General features: G+C 68.8%; 2 protein-coding genes across 4 annotated transcripts in view; one reads left to right on the top strand and one right to left on the bottom strand.

The window, feature by feature from the left end:
- The window catches only part of FER1L5 (fer-1 like family member 5), an 18454-nt gene extending 4440 nt beyond the window's left edge, over positions 1–14014 (bottom strand). The window contains exons 1-40 of the mRNA XM_039702678.1: positions 13930–14014; positions 13756–13811; positions 13587–13678; positions 13408–13516; positions 13215–13337; positions 13010–13138; positions 12873–12935; positions 12712–12762; positions 12567–12597; positions 12134–12249; positions 11944–12055; positions 11462–11532; positions 11307–11375; positions 11174–11217; positions 10926–11002; positions 10775–10851; positions 9828–9941; positions 9604–9748; positions 9126–9250; positions 7735–7905; positions 7448–7600; positions 7025–7138; positions 6378–6541; positions 6009–6289; positions 5696–5850; positions 5196–5369; positions 4939–5017; positions 4675–4752; positions 4423–4604; positions 3853–4011; positions 3661–3765; positions 2878–3027; positions 2616–2804; positions 2198–2239; positions 1949–2116; positions 1345–1458; positions 1116–1271; positions 948–1039; positions 363–533; positions 34–182 (exon numbers count right to left, since the gene is read on the bottom strand). Coding sequence (XP_039558612.1) covers positions 34–182; positions 363–533; positions 948–1039; positions 1116–1271; positions 1345–1458; positions 1949–2116; positions 2198–2239; positions 2616–2804; positions 2878–3027; positions 3661–3765; positions 3853–4011; positions 4423–4604; positions 4675–4752; positions 4939–5017; positions 5196–5369; positions 5696–5850; positions 6009–6289; positions 6378–6541; positions 7025–7138; positions 7448–7600; positions 7735–7905; positions 9126–9250; positions 9604–9748; positions 9828–9941; positions 10775–10851; positions 10926–11002; positions 11174–11217; positions 11307–11375; positions 11462–11532; positions 11944–12055; positions 12134–12249; positions 12567–12597; positions 12712–12762; positions 12873–12935; positions 13010–13138; positions 13215–13337; positions 13408–13516; positions 13587–13678; positions 13756–13811; positions 13930–14014 — 4735 coding nt within the window. The remainder of the gene's footprint in view (positions 1–33; positions 183–362; positions 534–947; positions 1040–1115; positions 1272–1344; positions 1459–1948; positions 2117–2197; positions 2240–2615; positions 2805–2877; positions 3028–3660; positions 3766–3852; positions 4012–4422; positions 4605–4674; positions 4753–4938; positions 5018–5195; positions 5370–5695; positions 5851–6008; positions 6290–6377; positions 6542–7024; positions 7139–7447; positions 7601–7734; positions 7906–9125; positions 9251–9603; positions 9749–9827; positions 9942–10774; positions 10852–10925; positions 11003–11173; positions 11218–11306; positions 11376–11461; positions 11533–11943; positions 12056–12133; positions 12250–12566; positions 12598–12711; positions 12763–12872; positions 12936–13009; positions 13139–13214; positions 13338–13407; positions 13517–13586; positions 13679–13755; positions 13812–13929) is intronic.
- Positions 14015–14698: 684 nt separating this feature from the next.
- KANSL3 (KAT8 regulatory NSL complex subunit 3) overlaps positions 14699–16194 on the top strand; it is a 16658-nt gene continuing 15162 nt past the window's right edge. For 2 of the 3 annotated variants that reach the window (XM_039702626.1, XM_039702624.1), the window contains exons 1-2: positions 14706–14775; positions 15157–15336. In XM_039702626.1, the coding sequence (XP_039558560.1) occupies positions 14729–14775; positions 15157–15336 (227 nt within the window). In that variant the 5' untranslated portion in view covers positions 14706–14728. Of the gene's footprint in view, positions 14956–15156; positions 15337–16194 lie in introns of all 3 variants that reach the window. The other variant, XM_039702625.1, reaches the window with a different exon arrangement.

Genomic DNA, 16194 nt, shown 5'->3' with positions numbered 1-16194 from the left:
AGCCCCCCGGCCCCGGCCCCTGGCTGCCCTCACCGAAGTGGTGCAGCTCGAAGCGCTGCCCGCTCAGGCTCAGGGCGGTGCCCCCGCGGCTGAAGCGGGGCCCGGGCAGCCCCCGGGTGCCCGCCAGCAGCTCCAGGGCCCGGCTGGGGCACAGCTGGTCCCGCCAGCACGCGGGGCCCGCGCTGGGGACAGGGCAGTGGCACCTCAGCTGGGAGCGAGCCCTGTGCCAGCCCCCCGCCCCCTGTGCCCGCTCCGTGCCATCCTGCTGTGCTCCCCAAACCCTCCTGTGCCCTCCAAACCCTCCTGTGCCCCCCCACTCCCGTGTCCCCCCCCCGTGTCCCCTCGTGTCCCGTGCCACGCACGTGTGGTACAGGGCGGGCAGCCCGCAGTGGGCGCGGCGCTGGGACAGCAGCCTGTCCTCCAGGTCGATGGTGGTGCTGCCGATCTCCTGGTCCGGTGGCACCTTGTCGTGGTCCATGATTGTCACCCGCAGGTCCTTCTCCAGCGGGATGGTGGCCGTCAGCTCGAACATCCTGGTGGTGGCAGTGCCATCAGCCCGGGGCGGGCATGGGGACGGGGACATGGGGACGCAGGGACATGGCAGGACAGATGGGGATGCACGGATGGGGACACGGGGCATGGCAGGACAGGGAGAGGACAGGGGGGACACGGGGACATGGCAGAACAGGTGGGGACAAAGGGACATGGCAGGACAGATGGGGACACGGGGCATGGCAGGACAGGGAGGGGACAGGTGGGGACACAGGGGCACAGCAGGACAGGGAATGGTACAGGGATCTGGTGGCACAACAGCACTGGGAATGGCGACCTGGTGAGCGCCCCCAGTGGCCCCTGGAGGTGACAGTGCCAGGGCCACACACCCCGGGGGTGACAGTGGCAGGGCCACCCGCCCTGGGGGTGACAGTGGCAGGGCCACCCGGCCGCACCTGCCAAAGACGGGCTCCAGGGTGTTGGGCACGTACTGGTCCCGCTGCCCCAGCGTCTTCTTGCCCAGCGCCACCCGCACGTAGGGATCGCTCTGCGGAGGGGACAGGGCGGTGACCCCGCGGCCAGCACGGCCCGCCCGGCCCCGCGGGGGTCCCCGCTGTCCTCACCAGGCCGGTGACATCGCGGGGGGACAGGTCGAAGGCTCGCACCACGTAGACGCGCACCAGGCACGGCTGCGGCTGGCGCGGGGGCAGCCGCTGGAAGCAGAGCGGGGCGGGGGCCGCTCCCGCCCCCTCGGGCACGGGGTAGATGCGGAACAGCCCCTGAGAGACCCCCCGGTGCCCTCCGGGGGTCCCCCGGGTGCTGTCGGGGTGTGTGAGGGGGGGATTCACCCACCTTGAAGCTGCCCACGGGCTCGGCGGCGCGGCCGGGTTTGCAGAGGGGGAAGGTCTGGCAGAAATCCTGCAGCCCCTGGAACTCGGGCACCGCCTCCAGCTCGCAGCCGTAGATCTGCGGGGCAGGGCCGGCCTCGCATCAGCCCCGGGCCGGGCTGCTTTCCACCGCGGGCCCGGCCCCTTCTTCGTCCTTGTGCCCGTTCCCTCCTCATCCTCATCCCTGTCCCTTCTGCAGCTTCGTCATCTCTGTCCCTCCTCCCAGCTTCATCCCCATCCTTGTCCTCCTCAGCTTCACCCCCATCTTTGTCCCCTCCCCACCTTCATCATCATCCTTGTCCTTGTCCTCACCTTCATCATCATCCCTGTTCCCTCCCCAGCTTCGTCATCCTTGTCCCCCTCAGCTTCATCCCCATTCCATCTTCATCCCCATCCCCATCCCTGTTCCCATTGTCCCCATCCCTGTCCCATCTCAGTCCCCTCCCCAGATTCGTCATCCTTGTCCTCCCCAGCTTCATCCTCGTCCCTGTCCCCATTCCATCTTCATCCCCATCCCTGTCCCCATCCTGTCCCTGTCCCCATTGTCCCCATCCCTGTCCCAGGCTCACCTTCAGTCTGTCCCCATTGCTTCTCCACGGGGATTTGGGGTCCTTGTCCTCCATGGATGCGTAGAATCTGCTCCACCAGTCCCTCTCCTCTTCCTCCTCGTCCTCGTCTGCATCCTCGTCCTCCTCCTCATCATCATCTTCCTCCTCCTCCTCCTCGTCTTCCTCATCCTGGTGGGGAGCAGAAGCAGCTGGGCACAGATTGTCCTGGTGGCCCTGGTGGCCCTGGTGCCACCCCGTTCCTGTGCCCACCTCGTCCTCAGCCCGCTTGTTCCTCAGGCAGCCGAGCAGGCCCTGCAGGGAGCAAAGGGGAAACTGAGGCACAGGGCCGGGCGGTGCCAGCGCCCCGCGGTGCCAGGGCTGGTGCCAGGTGACCGGGGGGACGCACCTGAGCCATCCTGGCCGGGGCTGTGGCCAGGAGCAGGGACCACCAGCGTCTGCAGGGGCTGCAGGGGACCCGCAAGGGAAGGAGCTGGTCTGAGGGACACGGGGACAGCAGGGGTGAGGGAGGGGACAGCTGGCACGGGCTGGGGACACAGGGACAGGCTGGGGACAGCTGGGATGGGGCTGGGGACACCTGGCATGGGCAGGGATGGGACAGGTGGCACCAGGGATGGGACAGGTGGCACCAGGGACGGTCAGGGGTGGGACGGGCAGCACCTGGCATTGCCACAGCCGTGTGAGGGCCCTTGCCGGCCCTGCCGGGGCGCAGCAGCTGCTGCTGGCCGGGCGGGTGGCAGCGGTACTGGCGCAGGTCCCTGACGCTGGCCTGGCCCAGCAGCAGCCGGCGCTCGGAGCCCGCGCGGTGCCAGAGCCGCAGGCGGATGGGCGGCACGAAGCGCTGCTCCTCGGGCAGCGCCTGCGGGGACAGTGCGGTCACCCGCGGCCACCCCGCGGGCCGCCCCCCGCCCCCCGCCCCGCGCCGCCCTCACCAGCGTCAGCAGGAAGGCGTTGCTGGGGAAGTTGGGGTTGGTGGCCGTGTCCTGGATCGGGGGCGTCCACAGGCTCTGCTCCCCCCACTGCAGCTCCAGCCGCGGCTCCCGCACGGCCCCGCGCAGCCCCCGCAGCCCCCAGGCCAGCACCTGGCGGGACACCGGGCTCCTGTCACCCGCGGGGCTCCCCCGGCGCCAGCCTGAAGCTGCTGGCCCCATCCGTGTCCCTGTCGCCACCTCTGTGCTGGCCTTGCCTCTGCCCCCCGTGCCCACGCTCATCTTCGCTCCTCTTCTTGTCCCTGCGCTGTCCCCATCCCCTGTCCTTGTCCCCATCCCCAGGAGCTTCAGCTCTGCCCGCAGCCCGTGCCACGCCCAGGCTCCACCTCCAGTCTGGGATCCTGTCCCCATCCCCTGTCCTTGTCAATTCACCTTTATCCCTGTCCCCAAATCAGCTTTGTCCCTGTCCCCATCTGTCCCCATCCCACCTTTGTCCCTGTCCCCAATTCACTTTTATCCCTGTCCCATCCCCGTCCCCATCCCACCTTTATCCCTGTCCCCAATTCACCTTTATCCCTGTCCCCAAATCAGCTTTGTCCCTGTCCCCATCTGTCCCCATCCCACCTTTGTCCCTGTCCCCATTCCCATCCCCAATTCACCTTTATCCCTGTCCCCATCCCTGTCCCATCCCCGTCCCCATCCCAGCCCCCCCTCCATCCCATTCCTTGCTCCCCCCATGTCCCCGCGCTGTCCCCACGCTGTCCCCTCCCCGCCGGTGGCTCCCACCTCCAGCGCCACCCTCTGCAGGCGCGGCCGCAGCTCCGGGGGGATGCCGAACCCCAGCCCGTCCTTCCTCAGGGGCGGGGGGCTGAGCGGAGCCGGGGACCCGTCCTGCCGTGGGGGGGACACCGCGACAATGCCACCGCGGCCCTGGGTGCCCTCCGTGTCACCCCTGCGTGGCCGCTGTCGCCGCCTCACCTCGGGCTCGTGCAGGAGCTCGAAGGCCGCCAGCAGCTCCCCAGCCGCGCCCCGCGGGCCCCGCAGCGGGTGGGGCTGGAGCCGGGGCGGCTCCCGCAGCGCCGCGTCCAGCCAGACCCGCGGGGCGACCACGCACCGGCCCAGCAGCGCCGCGGGGCCCTGCGGGGACAGCCTGAGCGCGGGCCGGGACAGCCGGGGCGTCCCTGCCCCTCCTTCCCTGACCCGGCTGGCCCTGACACCCCCATCCTTCTGTCCCTGACACCCCCATCCTTCCATCCCTCACTCCCTGTCCTTCCAACCCTGAGCCCCCTGCCCCTCCTTCCCTGCCCCTCCATCCCTGACACCCCCATCCTTCCGTCCCTGACACCCCCGTCCTTCCATCCCGGAGCCCCTGTCCCCCCATCCATCCATCCATCCCTTCTTCCCTCTCTCCTCCCTCCTTCCCTCTCTCCCACATCACTCCATCCCTCCCTTCATCCTTCCATCCCTCATCCCCCATCCTTATCCACGTCCCATTCCTCATCCCTCCCCCTTCTCCCATCCCTCCCTCTCTCCCGGTGTGTCCCGTACCTGTCCCCGCTGCTCGCACACCTCCACCACCACGGCGGGGGGGTCCCGCGGGACGCCCCGGGGGTCCCCGCACAGCGGCACCCCGGCGAAGAGCAGCGTCTGCTCCCAGCGCGGGTCCAGCGCGCCGCGCACCGCCCGCGTGCGCTGGCTCCGGGACACGAACGACACCTGCGCGGTGGCATCTGGGGACAGCGACACCGTCAGCGCCCCGGGCTGCCCCGGGGGCGGCGCCGGGGGCCGGGGGGGTCCCACCTATGGAGATCCTGGAGCCGCCGGGCGCCAGATCCAGCGCCTGGAAGATGTAACAGCGGAGCTGGAAGCGGCCGGGCCCTGGGGACAGCCGGGGGTCAGGGGGGGCTGCGAGCCCCCGGCCCCTCCCGGCCCTTCCCGGTTACTCCCGGTCCCTCCCCCGTCACTCCGGGTCTCTCCCGGTCACTCCCGATCCCTCCCTTGTCACTCCCGGTCATTCCCGGTCCCTCCCCGGTCCCTCCCGGTCCCTGCCGGCCCCGGGCTCACGTTGGAAGCTGCAGAGGATGAAGAGGGGCGGCTGCTGCAGGGCCGCGGCTGCACCGTCCTGGGCCGGCTCCTCGGTGTCCTGGGAGGGGACAGGGCCGGGCTGGGGGGACGCTGCTGTCCCCGTGTCCTGTGTCCCACCGTGGCCTCGCTCCACAGGGCTCCATCCCTCGCTCTTCCCTCCCTTCCATCTCCCCTGCCTCCCGACACCTCCCGTCCCCCCGGGTCCCTCCCGTTCTCCCGGACGCTCCCGCTCCTACCGGGGCTCCCTGGAGCAGGAAGAGCGGCGCCACGGCCGCGGGCTCGGCGGGCACCAGGCTGCGCTGCCAGCGCCGCCGGCGGCACCGGGGACCGGCCGGGACCGGGGGCTGGAAGGAGCAGCCCCAGAAGCACTCGGGCTGCCAGGCCTCGTCCTCCCACAGCTCCTCGGGGTCCTGCAGGGGCAGGGCGCGGGGACAGCGTGACAGGGGGACAGCGTGACAGGGGGACTGCCTGGCCGGGACCGGGGGCTGGAAGGAGCAGCCCCAGAAGCACTCGGGCTGCCAGGCCTCGTCCTCCCACAGCTCCTCGGGGTCCTGCAGGGGCAGGGGCGGGGACAGCGTGACACGGGGACTGCCACCCTCATCCCCATCACCCCCTTCCCTGTCATCATCGTCCCACCACCCCCATCCCTGCCACCCCATCCTTGTCACCCCCCTCTGTCACCCCCACCCTGCCACCTCCACAGCCACCGCCCCGTCCCTGTCCCCGCGTGTGTCACCAGGGTGTCCGTGTCCTGCTCCTGTGTCCAGCTGTCGCTGTCCCTGTGGCGGACCCGGAGCCAGCGCCGGCGCCGCAGGGTGTGGCACTGCTGTCCCTTGCTGTGCCACGCTGCCGGGGGGCCGCCATCCTCCGTGCCCACCCCGTACTGCCAACCTGCGTGCAGGGGTCAGCTCCTTCTCTGCCACCGTGTCCTTGTCACCCTGTCCCTGCCACCGTGTCCCTGCCACCCTGTCCCTGCCACCCTCACCTCTGTCACCCCCTGTCCCTGTCCCCCCCACCCATGCTGTGCCCACCGGGGACCCCCCACTCACCGTCCTCATCCTCGGTCCCCTCCATGTCCACGTGCCAGTCACTGGTGACACGCCAGCCCTGGGGACAGGCCACCTCCTCCTTCGGTGGCACCGCCGCTCCCTTCTGCGAAACCAGGCGGGCGCTGAGCCGCGACGCTCCGGCGTCACCCGCGCTGTCCCCGCGCTGTCCCCCACTCACGGCGTCCGTGGTGGCCGTGCTGGCCCAGCCCCCGCTGGGGTCGCGGCTCTGGTTCTCGTAGAGCTCCTCCAGCACCGCGCTGTCCGCGCCCTGCGCCGGCACCCTGGGGACACGGGGGACAGCGCTGCTGACACCGCGCCCTGGGGACACGGGGACAGGGACAGGGGCGGCTGGCTGTCCCCTCGGCTCACCGCCGCGGCCGCTCCACGCTCCAGGGCCCGTCCCAGCGCCAGCCCGTGGGGGGCCGCAGCTCGTCCGGGGGGGGCGCGGCCCGGCCGGAGCTGTCGGAGAACGCGGGGCGCCCCAAAAGCCCCCGGGGACCCCATTTCCCCAAGAGCCGCGTCTGGTGCTCGTACTGCGGGGACAGAGCGGCTGGCCTTCGGGGACACTGTGGGGCGCTGTCCCCTCCCGACGCTGTCCCCTCCGGTACTGTCCCCTCCCCGCTGTCACATACCAGGCACTGTCCCTTCCCCTCTGTACCCTGCGCTGTCCCCATGATGTCCCCTGTATTGTGTCCATGCTGTCCCCTGTATTGTCCCCTGTGCTGTCCCCCCGCTGTCCCCTGTATTGTCCTCCCGCTGTCCCCTCGCTGTTCCCTGTATTTTCCCCTCTCTGTCCCCTCGTTGTCCCTTGTATTGTCCCCATGCTCTCCCCTGTGCTGTCCCCTGTATTGTCCCCCCGCTGTCCCCTGTATTGTCCCCCCGCTGTCCCCTGTATTGTCCCCCCGCTGTCCCCCCGCTGTCCCCTGTATCGTCCCCCCGCTGTCCCCGTGCTGTCCCCATGTTGTCCCCTGTATTGTCCCCTCGCTGTCCCCCCGCAGTCCCCGTGCTGTCCCCACCGTCTCGCTGTAGAAGCGCAGGCTCCCCCCGAGCAGCGGGGCCAGCTCGCCGCTCTCGGCCACTCGCCCCAGCCACAGCCGGACCCGCACCTGCGCCTGGCTGTCCCCGCAGCCCTGCGTGGCACAGAGCGTGGCACAGAGCGTGGCACAGAGCGTGGCACAGTGCCACCGAGGGGCGGGGACACGCGGGGGGACGGACAGGGGACATGGGGACACGGAGGGGACACGGAGGGGACACGGAGGGGACAGAGGGGGGTGTGGAGGGGACATGGAGCAGGGACGGAGGGGACAGGGAGCAGAGAGGAAGGGGGACATGGAGGGCCACAAAGGGGCTGTGGGGACACCAAGGGGACACGAAGGGATACCAAGGGGACACGGAGGGACACCAGGGGACACCAAGAGGGACAGCAGGGGAGCTCCCACCAGGAACAGCGTGAGGATCCTCCCGCAGAGGCGGCCGCAGGCGCCGGGGCCGCGCGGCGAGTGCAGGACATCGGTGGCGGCGACACGGGCCGAGGCCACCCGCAGCTGGCCCCGCAGCAGCCACAGCTGCACGTCGGGGACACCGGCCTGCGGCTGCGGGGACACGGGGACAGGGGTGAGAGCGGTGCCACAACGGGGACAGGAACGGCCCCACAGGGAGCCTGGACACTCCCAGCCTCAGCCTTGTGGGGTTTGGATTTGTCCCGTTTTGGGGGTTTGGGTGTCACCTCCACGGCCAGCGCGGCCGCCTGCCGCAGCCAGCCCTGGGCCACTGTCGCCAGGGTGTCCCCGTGCCCGCCACCGGCCCCGGCCTCGCCCCGCAGCCGCCGCAGGAGGCGGCGCCGGCAGCTCCGGAGCTGCTGGTCCAGGGCGGTCAGAGCGGGCTGCTCCTCCAGGCACTGCAGGGCGGCCCTGCAGGGCCCAGAACAGCCCCAAATCACCCCAGAATCACCCCAAAAACATCCCGGAATCACCCCAAAAACATCTCAGTCCAGGGCACCCCTAGGGACACACAAACACCCCAAAATTACCCCAAAATCACCCCCAAAACATCCAAAATCACCACCAAATAATCCTAAAATCACCCCAGCCCAGGGCATCCCCGCAGTGCCCCAAAACCTTCAGGATTACCCCAAAATCCCCGGTTTCACCCCTAAAATTCTTTGCCCCAACAATTCTTTGGTTTTATTCCCCAAACACTCCATCCTCCCACCAAAAACCCCGTTTCCACCCCAAAATCCCCACGTCCCCCTCATCTCATTTCCACCCCAAATCCCCTCCTGAATGTCCCCTGTCCCCCAAAGTGTCCCAAAGAGTCCCAAATCCCCCAATCCCCCACTGCCAGCCCCGTTTCCCCCCCAGGTTCGGGATCCCCTGGCCCCAAACTCCAATTTTGGGATTTGGGATCTCTCACTCGCAGTCCTGCTCCAGCTCCTGCAGCAGCTTTGTCCCGATGTCCCCGGCGGTGTCCCGGCGGTGTCCCTGCAGCTCGGACAGGTTCCTCTCCTGGGAACGGCCCCAAAATGTCCCCACATGGGTTTGGGGTCAATCCCACCCCAGACCATTCCCACATGGGTTTGGGATCAGTCCTAGCCAGATTTGGGATCAATCTCAGCCAGATTTGGGGTCAGTCCCGCCCGGATTTGGGATCAATCCCAGCCAGATTTGGGTTCAGTCCCGCCCGGATTTGGGATCAATCCCACCTGGATTTGGGATCAGTCCCTATCTGGATTTGGGATTAATCCCAGCCAGATTTGGGTTCAGTCCCGCCCGGATTTGGGATCAGTCCCTATCTGGATTTGGGATTAATCCCACCTGGATTTGGGATCAGTCCATCCAGATTTGGGATCAGTCCCAGCTGGATTTGGGGTCAGTCCCCACCTGGATTTGGGATCAGTCCATCCAGATTTGGGATAAATCCCAGCTGGATTTGGGGTCAACCCCGCAGAGATTTGGGGTCAGTCCCCAGCTGGATTTGGGATCATTCCCAGCCGGATTTGGGATCATTCCCACCTGGATTTAGGGACATTCCCAGCCGGATTTGGGGTCATTCCCAGCCGGATTTGGGGTCAGTCCCGCCCGGATTTGGGGTCGTTCCCAGCCGGATTTGGGGTCTCACCAGGCGCTGGCACAGGGCTCGCAGGAGGTTCAGGCTGTCCCAGCGGTGCCCGGCGTCCTCCCACAGCGAGGTGACAGCGACCACCGGCTTGTCCCGGAACCACGGCAGGTGGTGGTAGAGGTTCCCTAAATCCGGGAAAAACACCCTAAAATCAGCCCAAAACACCCTAAAACCCCCCCAAACACCCCTAAAATCCCCCCAAACAACCCCAAACCACCCAATCCCTCCCACCCACGCCCACCAAACCCTTTAATAACCCCGCTAACCAACCACTCCCAACAATCAATCAGTGCCCCGCTGTCCCACCGCCCCCTCCCGCCCCCCAGGCCCCGGGCGGGTGGCAGTGTCCCCACTGTCCCCCTGTCCCCACTGCCGCTGTCCCCCTGTCCCCGCTGTCCCGCTGTCCCCCTGTCCCGCTGTCCCGCTGTCCCGCTGTCCCGCTGTCCCGCTGTCCCGCTGTCCCGCTGTCCCCGCTCACCGTCGAAGGCGGGCAGGGCGGGCGCGGTGGCGGCCGCGGCGGAGCCGATGCCCAGCTCCAGGCTCAGCGCCTCGGGGCCGCCGGGCACCATGGTGGCCGAGTAGAAAACCCCGCAGAGCCCCAGGCGGCAGCGGGGCAGGCGGCTCTGCGGCCGGGAGAGACCCCAAAAGCGCTCAGCCGGCCCCGCGGGTGGCACCGGCCCGCCGCGTCCCCCCTGTCCCCACCTGCGCCCGCTCGGCGTCCACCGGGGCCGCGGCGTCGCGGGGGCGGCCGGGGGGGGACCCCGGGTGGGTGCAGAGCTCCAGCAGCAGGCGGCCCCCATAGACCGGCCCCGAGTCCTGGGAAAGGAGCCCCGCGGTGGGGGGTGGCCCATGGGGCGCCCCAAATGTCCCGCTGTGCCCCAAAGTCCTGCCCCAGCATTTGCTGTTTTCCCTTAAATGTTCCGTTCTCTGTTGGCCCCATCCCGTTTTCATCCCGTTCTCCATTTCTCCACCCCGTTCTCCATTTCCCCCACCCCATTTCCACCCCATTCTCCATTCCCCCCCATTCCCCATTTCCTCCATCCTATTTTCACTCCAAAAGTCCCACTGTCTCCTAAAGTCCCGCGTTTGCCTCAACAATTCCCCATTTTTCCTTCAAATGCCCGGTTCTCCATTTCCCCCACCCCATTTCCACCCCATTCTCCATTTCCACCCCATTCTCCATTTCTCCACCCCATTTCCACCCCATTCTCCCTTTCCCCCACCCCATTTCGTCCCGCGTTTGCCTCAACAATTCCCCATTTTTCCTTCAAATGCCCGGTTCTCCATTTCCCCCACCCCATTTCCACCCCATTCTCCATTCTCCATTCCCCCCACCCCATTTCCACCCCATTCTCCATTTCCACCCCATTCTCCATTTCTCCACCCCATTTCCACCCCATTCTCCCTTTCCCCCACCCCATTTCACCCCACAAATCCCACTGCCCTTGACAACACCCCAAATTCCCTTTCCCATTCCCCAAACCCTCTGACAAGCCCCATAACCCCATTCTCCCTCCAAACCCCCTATTTCCTCCTGCGCTGCCCCGTTCTCACCCCAAACATCCCACGGCCCTCAGAAATCCTTCCTTTGCCCCAATAACTCCTGATTTTCCCCCAAAACCCCCACTGCCCCCAAACCTGCTGCGTACCCTGGCCGCGTCCTCCCGGGGGCCGTAGAAGGGCAGGAAGCTGGGCCCGAAGGAGGGGAAAAACCCGGGGGTCCCCTCTGGGGGCAGAGAAAAGGGGGTTCAGGGTGGCCTCGGGCTATCGGGGACCCCAAAAAGGGACAGCCCCGCTCACCCTCGAGCTCGTCGGGGTCCCGGGAGATTTGGGACAGCCTCAGGGTGGCCCTGCCCACGGCTTTGCTGCGGCACGACCTGGAGGGAGCACGGTCAGGGGTCCCCAAGCCCCCTGGGTGTCCCCCAAACCCTCGGGGTGTCCCCCAACCCCCCGGGTGTCCCCCAAACCCTCGGGGTGTCCCCCAAACCCTCGGGGTGTCCCCCAACCCCCCGGGTGTCCCCCAAACCCTCGGGGTGTCCCCCGCTCACCCACGCAGGATTTCCAGCAGGATCTCGTCACAGATGGGGGGCAGCTGCGGGGACAGAACAGCGCGTGGCAGTGGAAATGGGGGCGTCCCCCCTTTTTGGGGTGCCCCTCTTTAGGGCCGGGGGCGCTCCTCACCCGCAGGGGGAAGAACAAAACCTCGTTCCACTCGGGGCTGGCATCGGCGGGCACCCAGCGGGTGCAGAGCTGCGGCGGGGGCACCCGTGAGCCCCCGGAAGGGTCGGGCACCCCCAGGGCCCCCCGGGCACCCCAAATTCCCCTCCGGCGCTCACCGTCCTGCCCGCAAAGCCGACCCGCACCGACGCCTTCAGCGAGCCCGCGGCGCCGCCCAGGCGCGGCTCCGCTGCGCGGGGATGGCCAGCAGCGACATTGGGGGGGTCCCCAGAGCCACCCCCACCCCGAGCCACCCCCGGCTCCCACTCTGTGGTGAGCAGGGGGGGGTCCCCAAATCCACCCTTTGCCCCAAATTCCCCCATGCCCACCTTGTGATGGGAAAGGGGGGGGTCCCCAAAACCACCCCCATTCCAAACCCCAATGTCCCAACGCCACATCCCGATGTCCCCACCCCAATCCCCGGAGTTCCCACCCCAATTCCCGGTGTCCCCACCCCAAACCCCAGTGTCCCCACGCCAATTCCCGGTGTCCCCACGCCAATCCCCGATGTCCCCATCCCAAACCCCCGTGTCCCCACCCCAATCCCCGGAGTTCCCACCCCAATCCCCGGAGTTCCCACCCCGATTCCCGGTGTCCCCACCCCGCGGCAGGAGCTCGGCGCGGAACACGCGGATCTGCAGCGTGGCGGCGCAGGGCGGTGGCCGCAGCAGGTTGGCCTCCACATCCTCGTCCCCCGCCGGCACCTCCTGCTCCTGGCGTGCAGGGATGGAGGTGGCGGCGCGGGGACGCCCCAGCGGGGATTTTGGGGGATTTCGGGGCGCGGGGCTCACCTGGGCGCTCTCTCCGGCTCGGCGCACCACCAGGCTGACCTGCAGCCAGCCCTGCGAGCGGCCGTCGCGGAGCCGCGGGTGCTGCAGGCTCAGCCACTTCCCGCTCAGGCTGCGCCCTGCCCCGCGGGGGACAGCGCCGTCACCTCCCGGTGGCACCGGGGCCGCGCCCGGAGCCCGCCTGGCGCCTCCCCAAAACGCGCGGGGCTCCCCCAAAATGAGGCCTCGCCCCTGGCTGGTGCTGGCGTGGAACAGCGCCCGAAGCGTGGCACCCAGGGCATGGCTAAAACCGCCCCAAAACGCACGGTGTGCACCCAAAATGAGGTTTAACCCCTGGCCAGGGCCTGCCAGAAACACCCCCCGAAATGTGGCACCCCAAAATGTGTCACTGAGTGTCACCCAGTGTCACCCAGTGTCACCCCAAGCCTGTCGTTACCTGGGGCAGAGTAGACGGTGCCGATGTCGAGCTGTGGGAACGGCAAAGGGGATGAGAGTGCTCTGACAGCCCATTCCCAAACCCCAGTCCCAAAATCCCAATCCCTCACTCTCCAAACCCCATTCCCAATCCCCCCACTCCTCACCTCGAAGATGCCGATGACGGGTTTTGTGCAGATATTTGGTGAACGGAGCACCTGGGCCAGGGAAGGGGACACGGCTGTCCCTGTGTCCTTCTGTCCCTGTGTCCCTGTGTCCCCATCCCCGTGTCCCTGTCCCTGTCCCCCAGTGCCACCCCTCGCCCCACCTGGATGTGGATGGGCTGTGCCACCAGCTGCTCGGGCGTCATGCGGAAATTCTGACAGAACACCTAAACCCCGAGAAAGGAGGGTGAGCGCGGGCCGCGGGACAGCGGCGGCGCCCGCGTCCCCTCGGCGCTGTCACCTCGTCGAAGTAGGGGTTGTTCCCGCTGCGGCTGCGGCTGCGGAAGTGGCGCTTCCCGATCTGCACCCGCACCACGGGCCTGATGCCATTGCCCCGCAGCTGGCGGCCCCTGATGACCCTCACCCGGACCTGCGGGGTGCCACGGGCGTGGTGGCCGCGAGGGGACGTCACCCCCGCGGTGCCACCGCGCCCGCGGGTGCCCTACCTGGAAATCCTCTTTCCTGTCGGCGGGTGCCACCGCGGGCGGCTCCAGGGCCACCTGGTCCTGCTCGCTGGTGACGGGGATGTCCCCGCGCGGGCCGTGGTAGCAGCAGAGGGTGACGGTGCACTGCAAGGGGACAGCGACACGGGGACAGTGGCACGCGGGGCGCGGCGGGGCGCGGCGGGGCAGGGCTCACCCCCGTGGGCCGCTCGCGGTGGTCCAGCAGCGGGATGTCCCCGAGGGCCAGCGGCAGGCTGGGGGTGGCCGCCAGCTCGCCCAGCGACACTGTGGCGGCGCCCAGGAACCTGTGGGGGCGGGCGACACGGTGAGCGTGGCCGCGGTGGCCGGGGGTGTCCCCTCGGGGCTGGCACTCACCCCTGGGGCAGCGGGCAGTCCCCTCGCCGCAGGCGCAGGGCCAGCGCGTCGGTGGCACTCAGGGGACACGCGTCCAGCGGCCATGCCAGCTCCTGAGGGGGGTGACACTGCTCAGGGGGGGGACCCGGTGTCCCTGTGCCACCACGGGTCACCCCCGGGGCCGCCTCACCTCGTTCCAGGTGGGGCTGCGCTCCTCGGGCACCACCTGGGTTCTCCTGGGGACACCTGCGTGCCACAGGAGGGGGGGTGGCACCTCAGGATGGGGACACGGGGCACGGGCAGCGTGGCGGTGCCACCCGGTGCCACGGGGACAGCCCCCGCGGTGTCCCCAAGCCCGCGGTACCTCGGAAGGAGACGGACAGCAGGACGCCGGGACCGAAGCCGGTGGCCCCGGGGATGCGGGCGGCGACAACGTGGCACCGCAGCATGGCCACCGAGGGGGGACAGAGCTGTCACCGGGGGGTGCCACCAGCGGGCCACCCCGAGGCGCTGCCACCGGGGGGTGCCACCGCAGTGCCAGCCGCAGTGGCACCAGCCCCGCGGCCGCAGCGCGGCCGTTGGCTCGCCGTGTCCCGGTGCCAACGGCGGCGCTGTCGCGGGGGCTGTCGCGCGGGCGGCGCTGTCACCGCCAGCCGCGGCCCCGGGTCCCCGCGCGCCACGCGCGACCCCGCAGGGACCTGTGCGGGGCTGGGTGAGCCTGGAGCGGCCCTTCCGCGGGGACAGCCCGGGGACATCCCTGGGGACATCCCAGGGACATTCCTGGGGACATCGCAGGGACATCCCAGAGACATTCCCGGGTCCCCGCGGGTCCCTTCCCACGGGGACATCTCAGAGACATTCCCGGGTCCCTTCCCACGGGGACATCCCTGGGGACATTCCTGGGGACAATCCCAGGGACATTCCCGGGTTCCCACGGGGACATCTTCCCACGGGGACATCGTAGAGACATTCCCGGGTCCGTTCCCACGGGGACATTCCCGGGGACATCGCAGAGACATTCCCGGGTCCGTTCCCACGGGGACATCCCTGGGGACATCCCTGGGGACAATCCCACGGACATTCCCGGGTTCCCACGGGGACACCCCGCGGGAGCGCGCCCCGCGCACGCGCCCTGGGGAGGGGGAGGGGGCGGGGCTCCCGCCATGTCGCAGCGGGCCGGGGACCGCGACCGCGACCGGGAGCTGCAGTGGTCGGCCCGCAGGATGGGCACCTCGCTGCTGCTGCAGCTGTCGGCGCACGAGCGGGAGCTCGACCTGGTGTGCCTCGACCACAGCTACGCCAAGCCCTGGAGCGCGCACCCCGACGCCAGCGCCGCCCGGCCCGCCCGGCTCCTCTTCCTCACGCCGCGGAGGCACCTCGGCAGCGCCCCGTGAGAGCCCCGAGCGGCGGGGGGACGGCGGGGGCTCGGAGGGGGAAACTGGGGGGTCCTGTGGGGCTGAGGGGGCTGTGAGGGGAAAGGAGGGGGTCCTGTAGGCTGAGGGGGTCCTGTGGGGCTGAGGAGACTCTGAGGGGAAAGGAGCGGGTCCTGTGGGGCTGTGAGGGGCCGCGACCGCGACCGGGAGCTGCAGTGGTCGGCCCGCAGGATGGGCACCTCGCTGCTGCTGCAGCTGTCGGCGCACGAGCGGGAGCTCGACCTGGTGTGCCTCGACCACAGCTACGCCAAGCCCTGGAGCGCGCACCCCGACGCCAGCGCCGCCCGGCCCGCCCGGCTCCTCTTCCTCACGCCGCGGAGGCACCTCGGCAGCGCCCCGTGAGAGCCCCGAGCGGCGGGGGGACGGCGGGGGCTCGGAGGGGGAAACTGGGGGGGTCCTGTGGGGCTGAGGGGGCTGTGAGGGGAAAGGAGGGGGTCCTGTGGGCTGAGGGGGTCCTGTGGGGCTGAGGAGACTCTGAGGGGAAAGGAGCGGGTCCTGTGGGGCTGTGAGGGGGCCTTGTGTAGCTGAAGGGGAAATTGAGGGGGTCCTGTGAGGCTGAGGGAGAAATTTGGGGTCTCCTGTAGGGCTGAGGGGATTTAAGGTGAAAGGAAGAGGCCCTGTGGGGCTGGGGGAGCTGTTTGGGGTCTGCAGGGGTCCTGAGGGGTGTGGAGGGGCAGGGCAGGGCTGTGAAGGAGGAGTTGGGAGGTTTTGTGGGTTCTGATGGGTTAGGGGGGCGGTGAGCAGTCTTGGTTTGGGGTGACCAGAGGTCTTGGTTTGGGGTGTCCAGGGGGGTCTAGGCACCGTGGTTTGGGGTCCAGGGGCCATCATTTGTGGGCTCCATCAGTCACAGTTTGGGGCTCCATGGGATCCCCGTTTTGGGGCTCTAGGTTTGATGGATCAGGATGCTTGGTTTGGGGCTTCAGGGAGATGGCTTTGGGGGTGCAGGATAGGTTTGGTTTGGGGACCCAGAGGTCTCAGTTTGGGGTGTCCAAGGTGCTTGGTTTGGTGCTCCAGGGGCCGCCAGTTGGTGGCCCAGCAGACTGAGGTCCCTGGGTCAATCCTGCCCTGTGTATCCCTGGGACCACTGCCCAAACCCCCTGGAACCCCAAACCCCTGGAACCCCCTGGAGCCCCAAACCCCCTGAAACCCCCTGGAGCTCCAAACCCCCCGGAACCCCAAAACCCCTGGAGCCCCAA

The sequence above is a fragment of the Passer montanus genome, unplaced genomic scaffold (genome assembly GCF_014805655.1).
Source record: "Passer montanus isolate IOZ18808 unplaced genomic scaffold, ASM1480565v1 scaffold158, whole genome shotgun sequence".
NCBI lineage: Eukaryota > Metazoa > Chordata > Aves > Passeriformes > Passeridae > Passer > Passer montanus.
The sequence above is the reverse complement of the archived record's forward strand: the minus strand, read 5'-3'. Positions and strand labels throughout refer to the sequence as shown.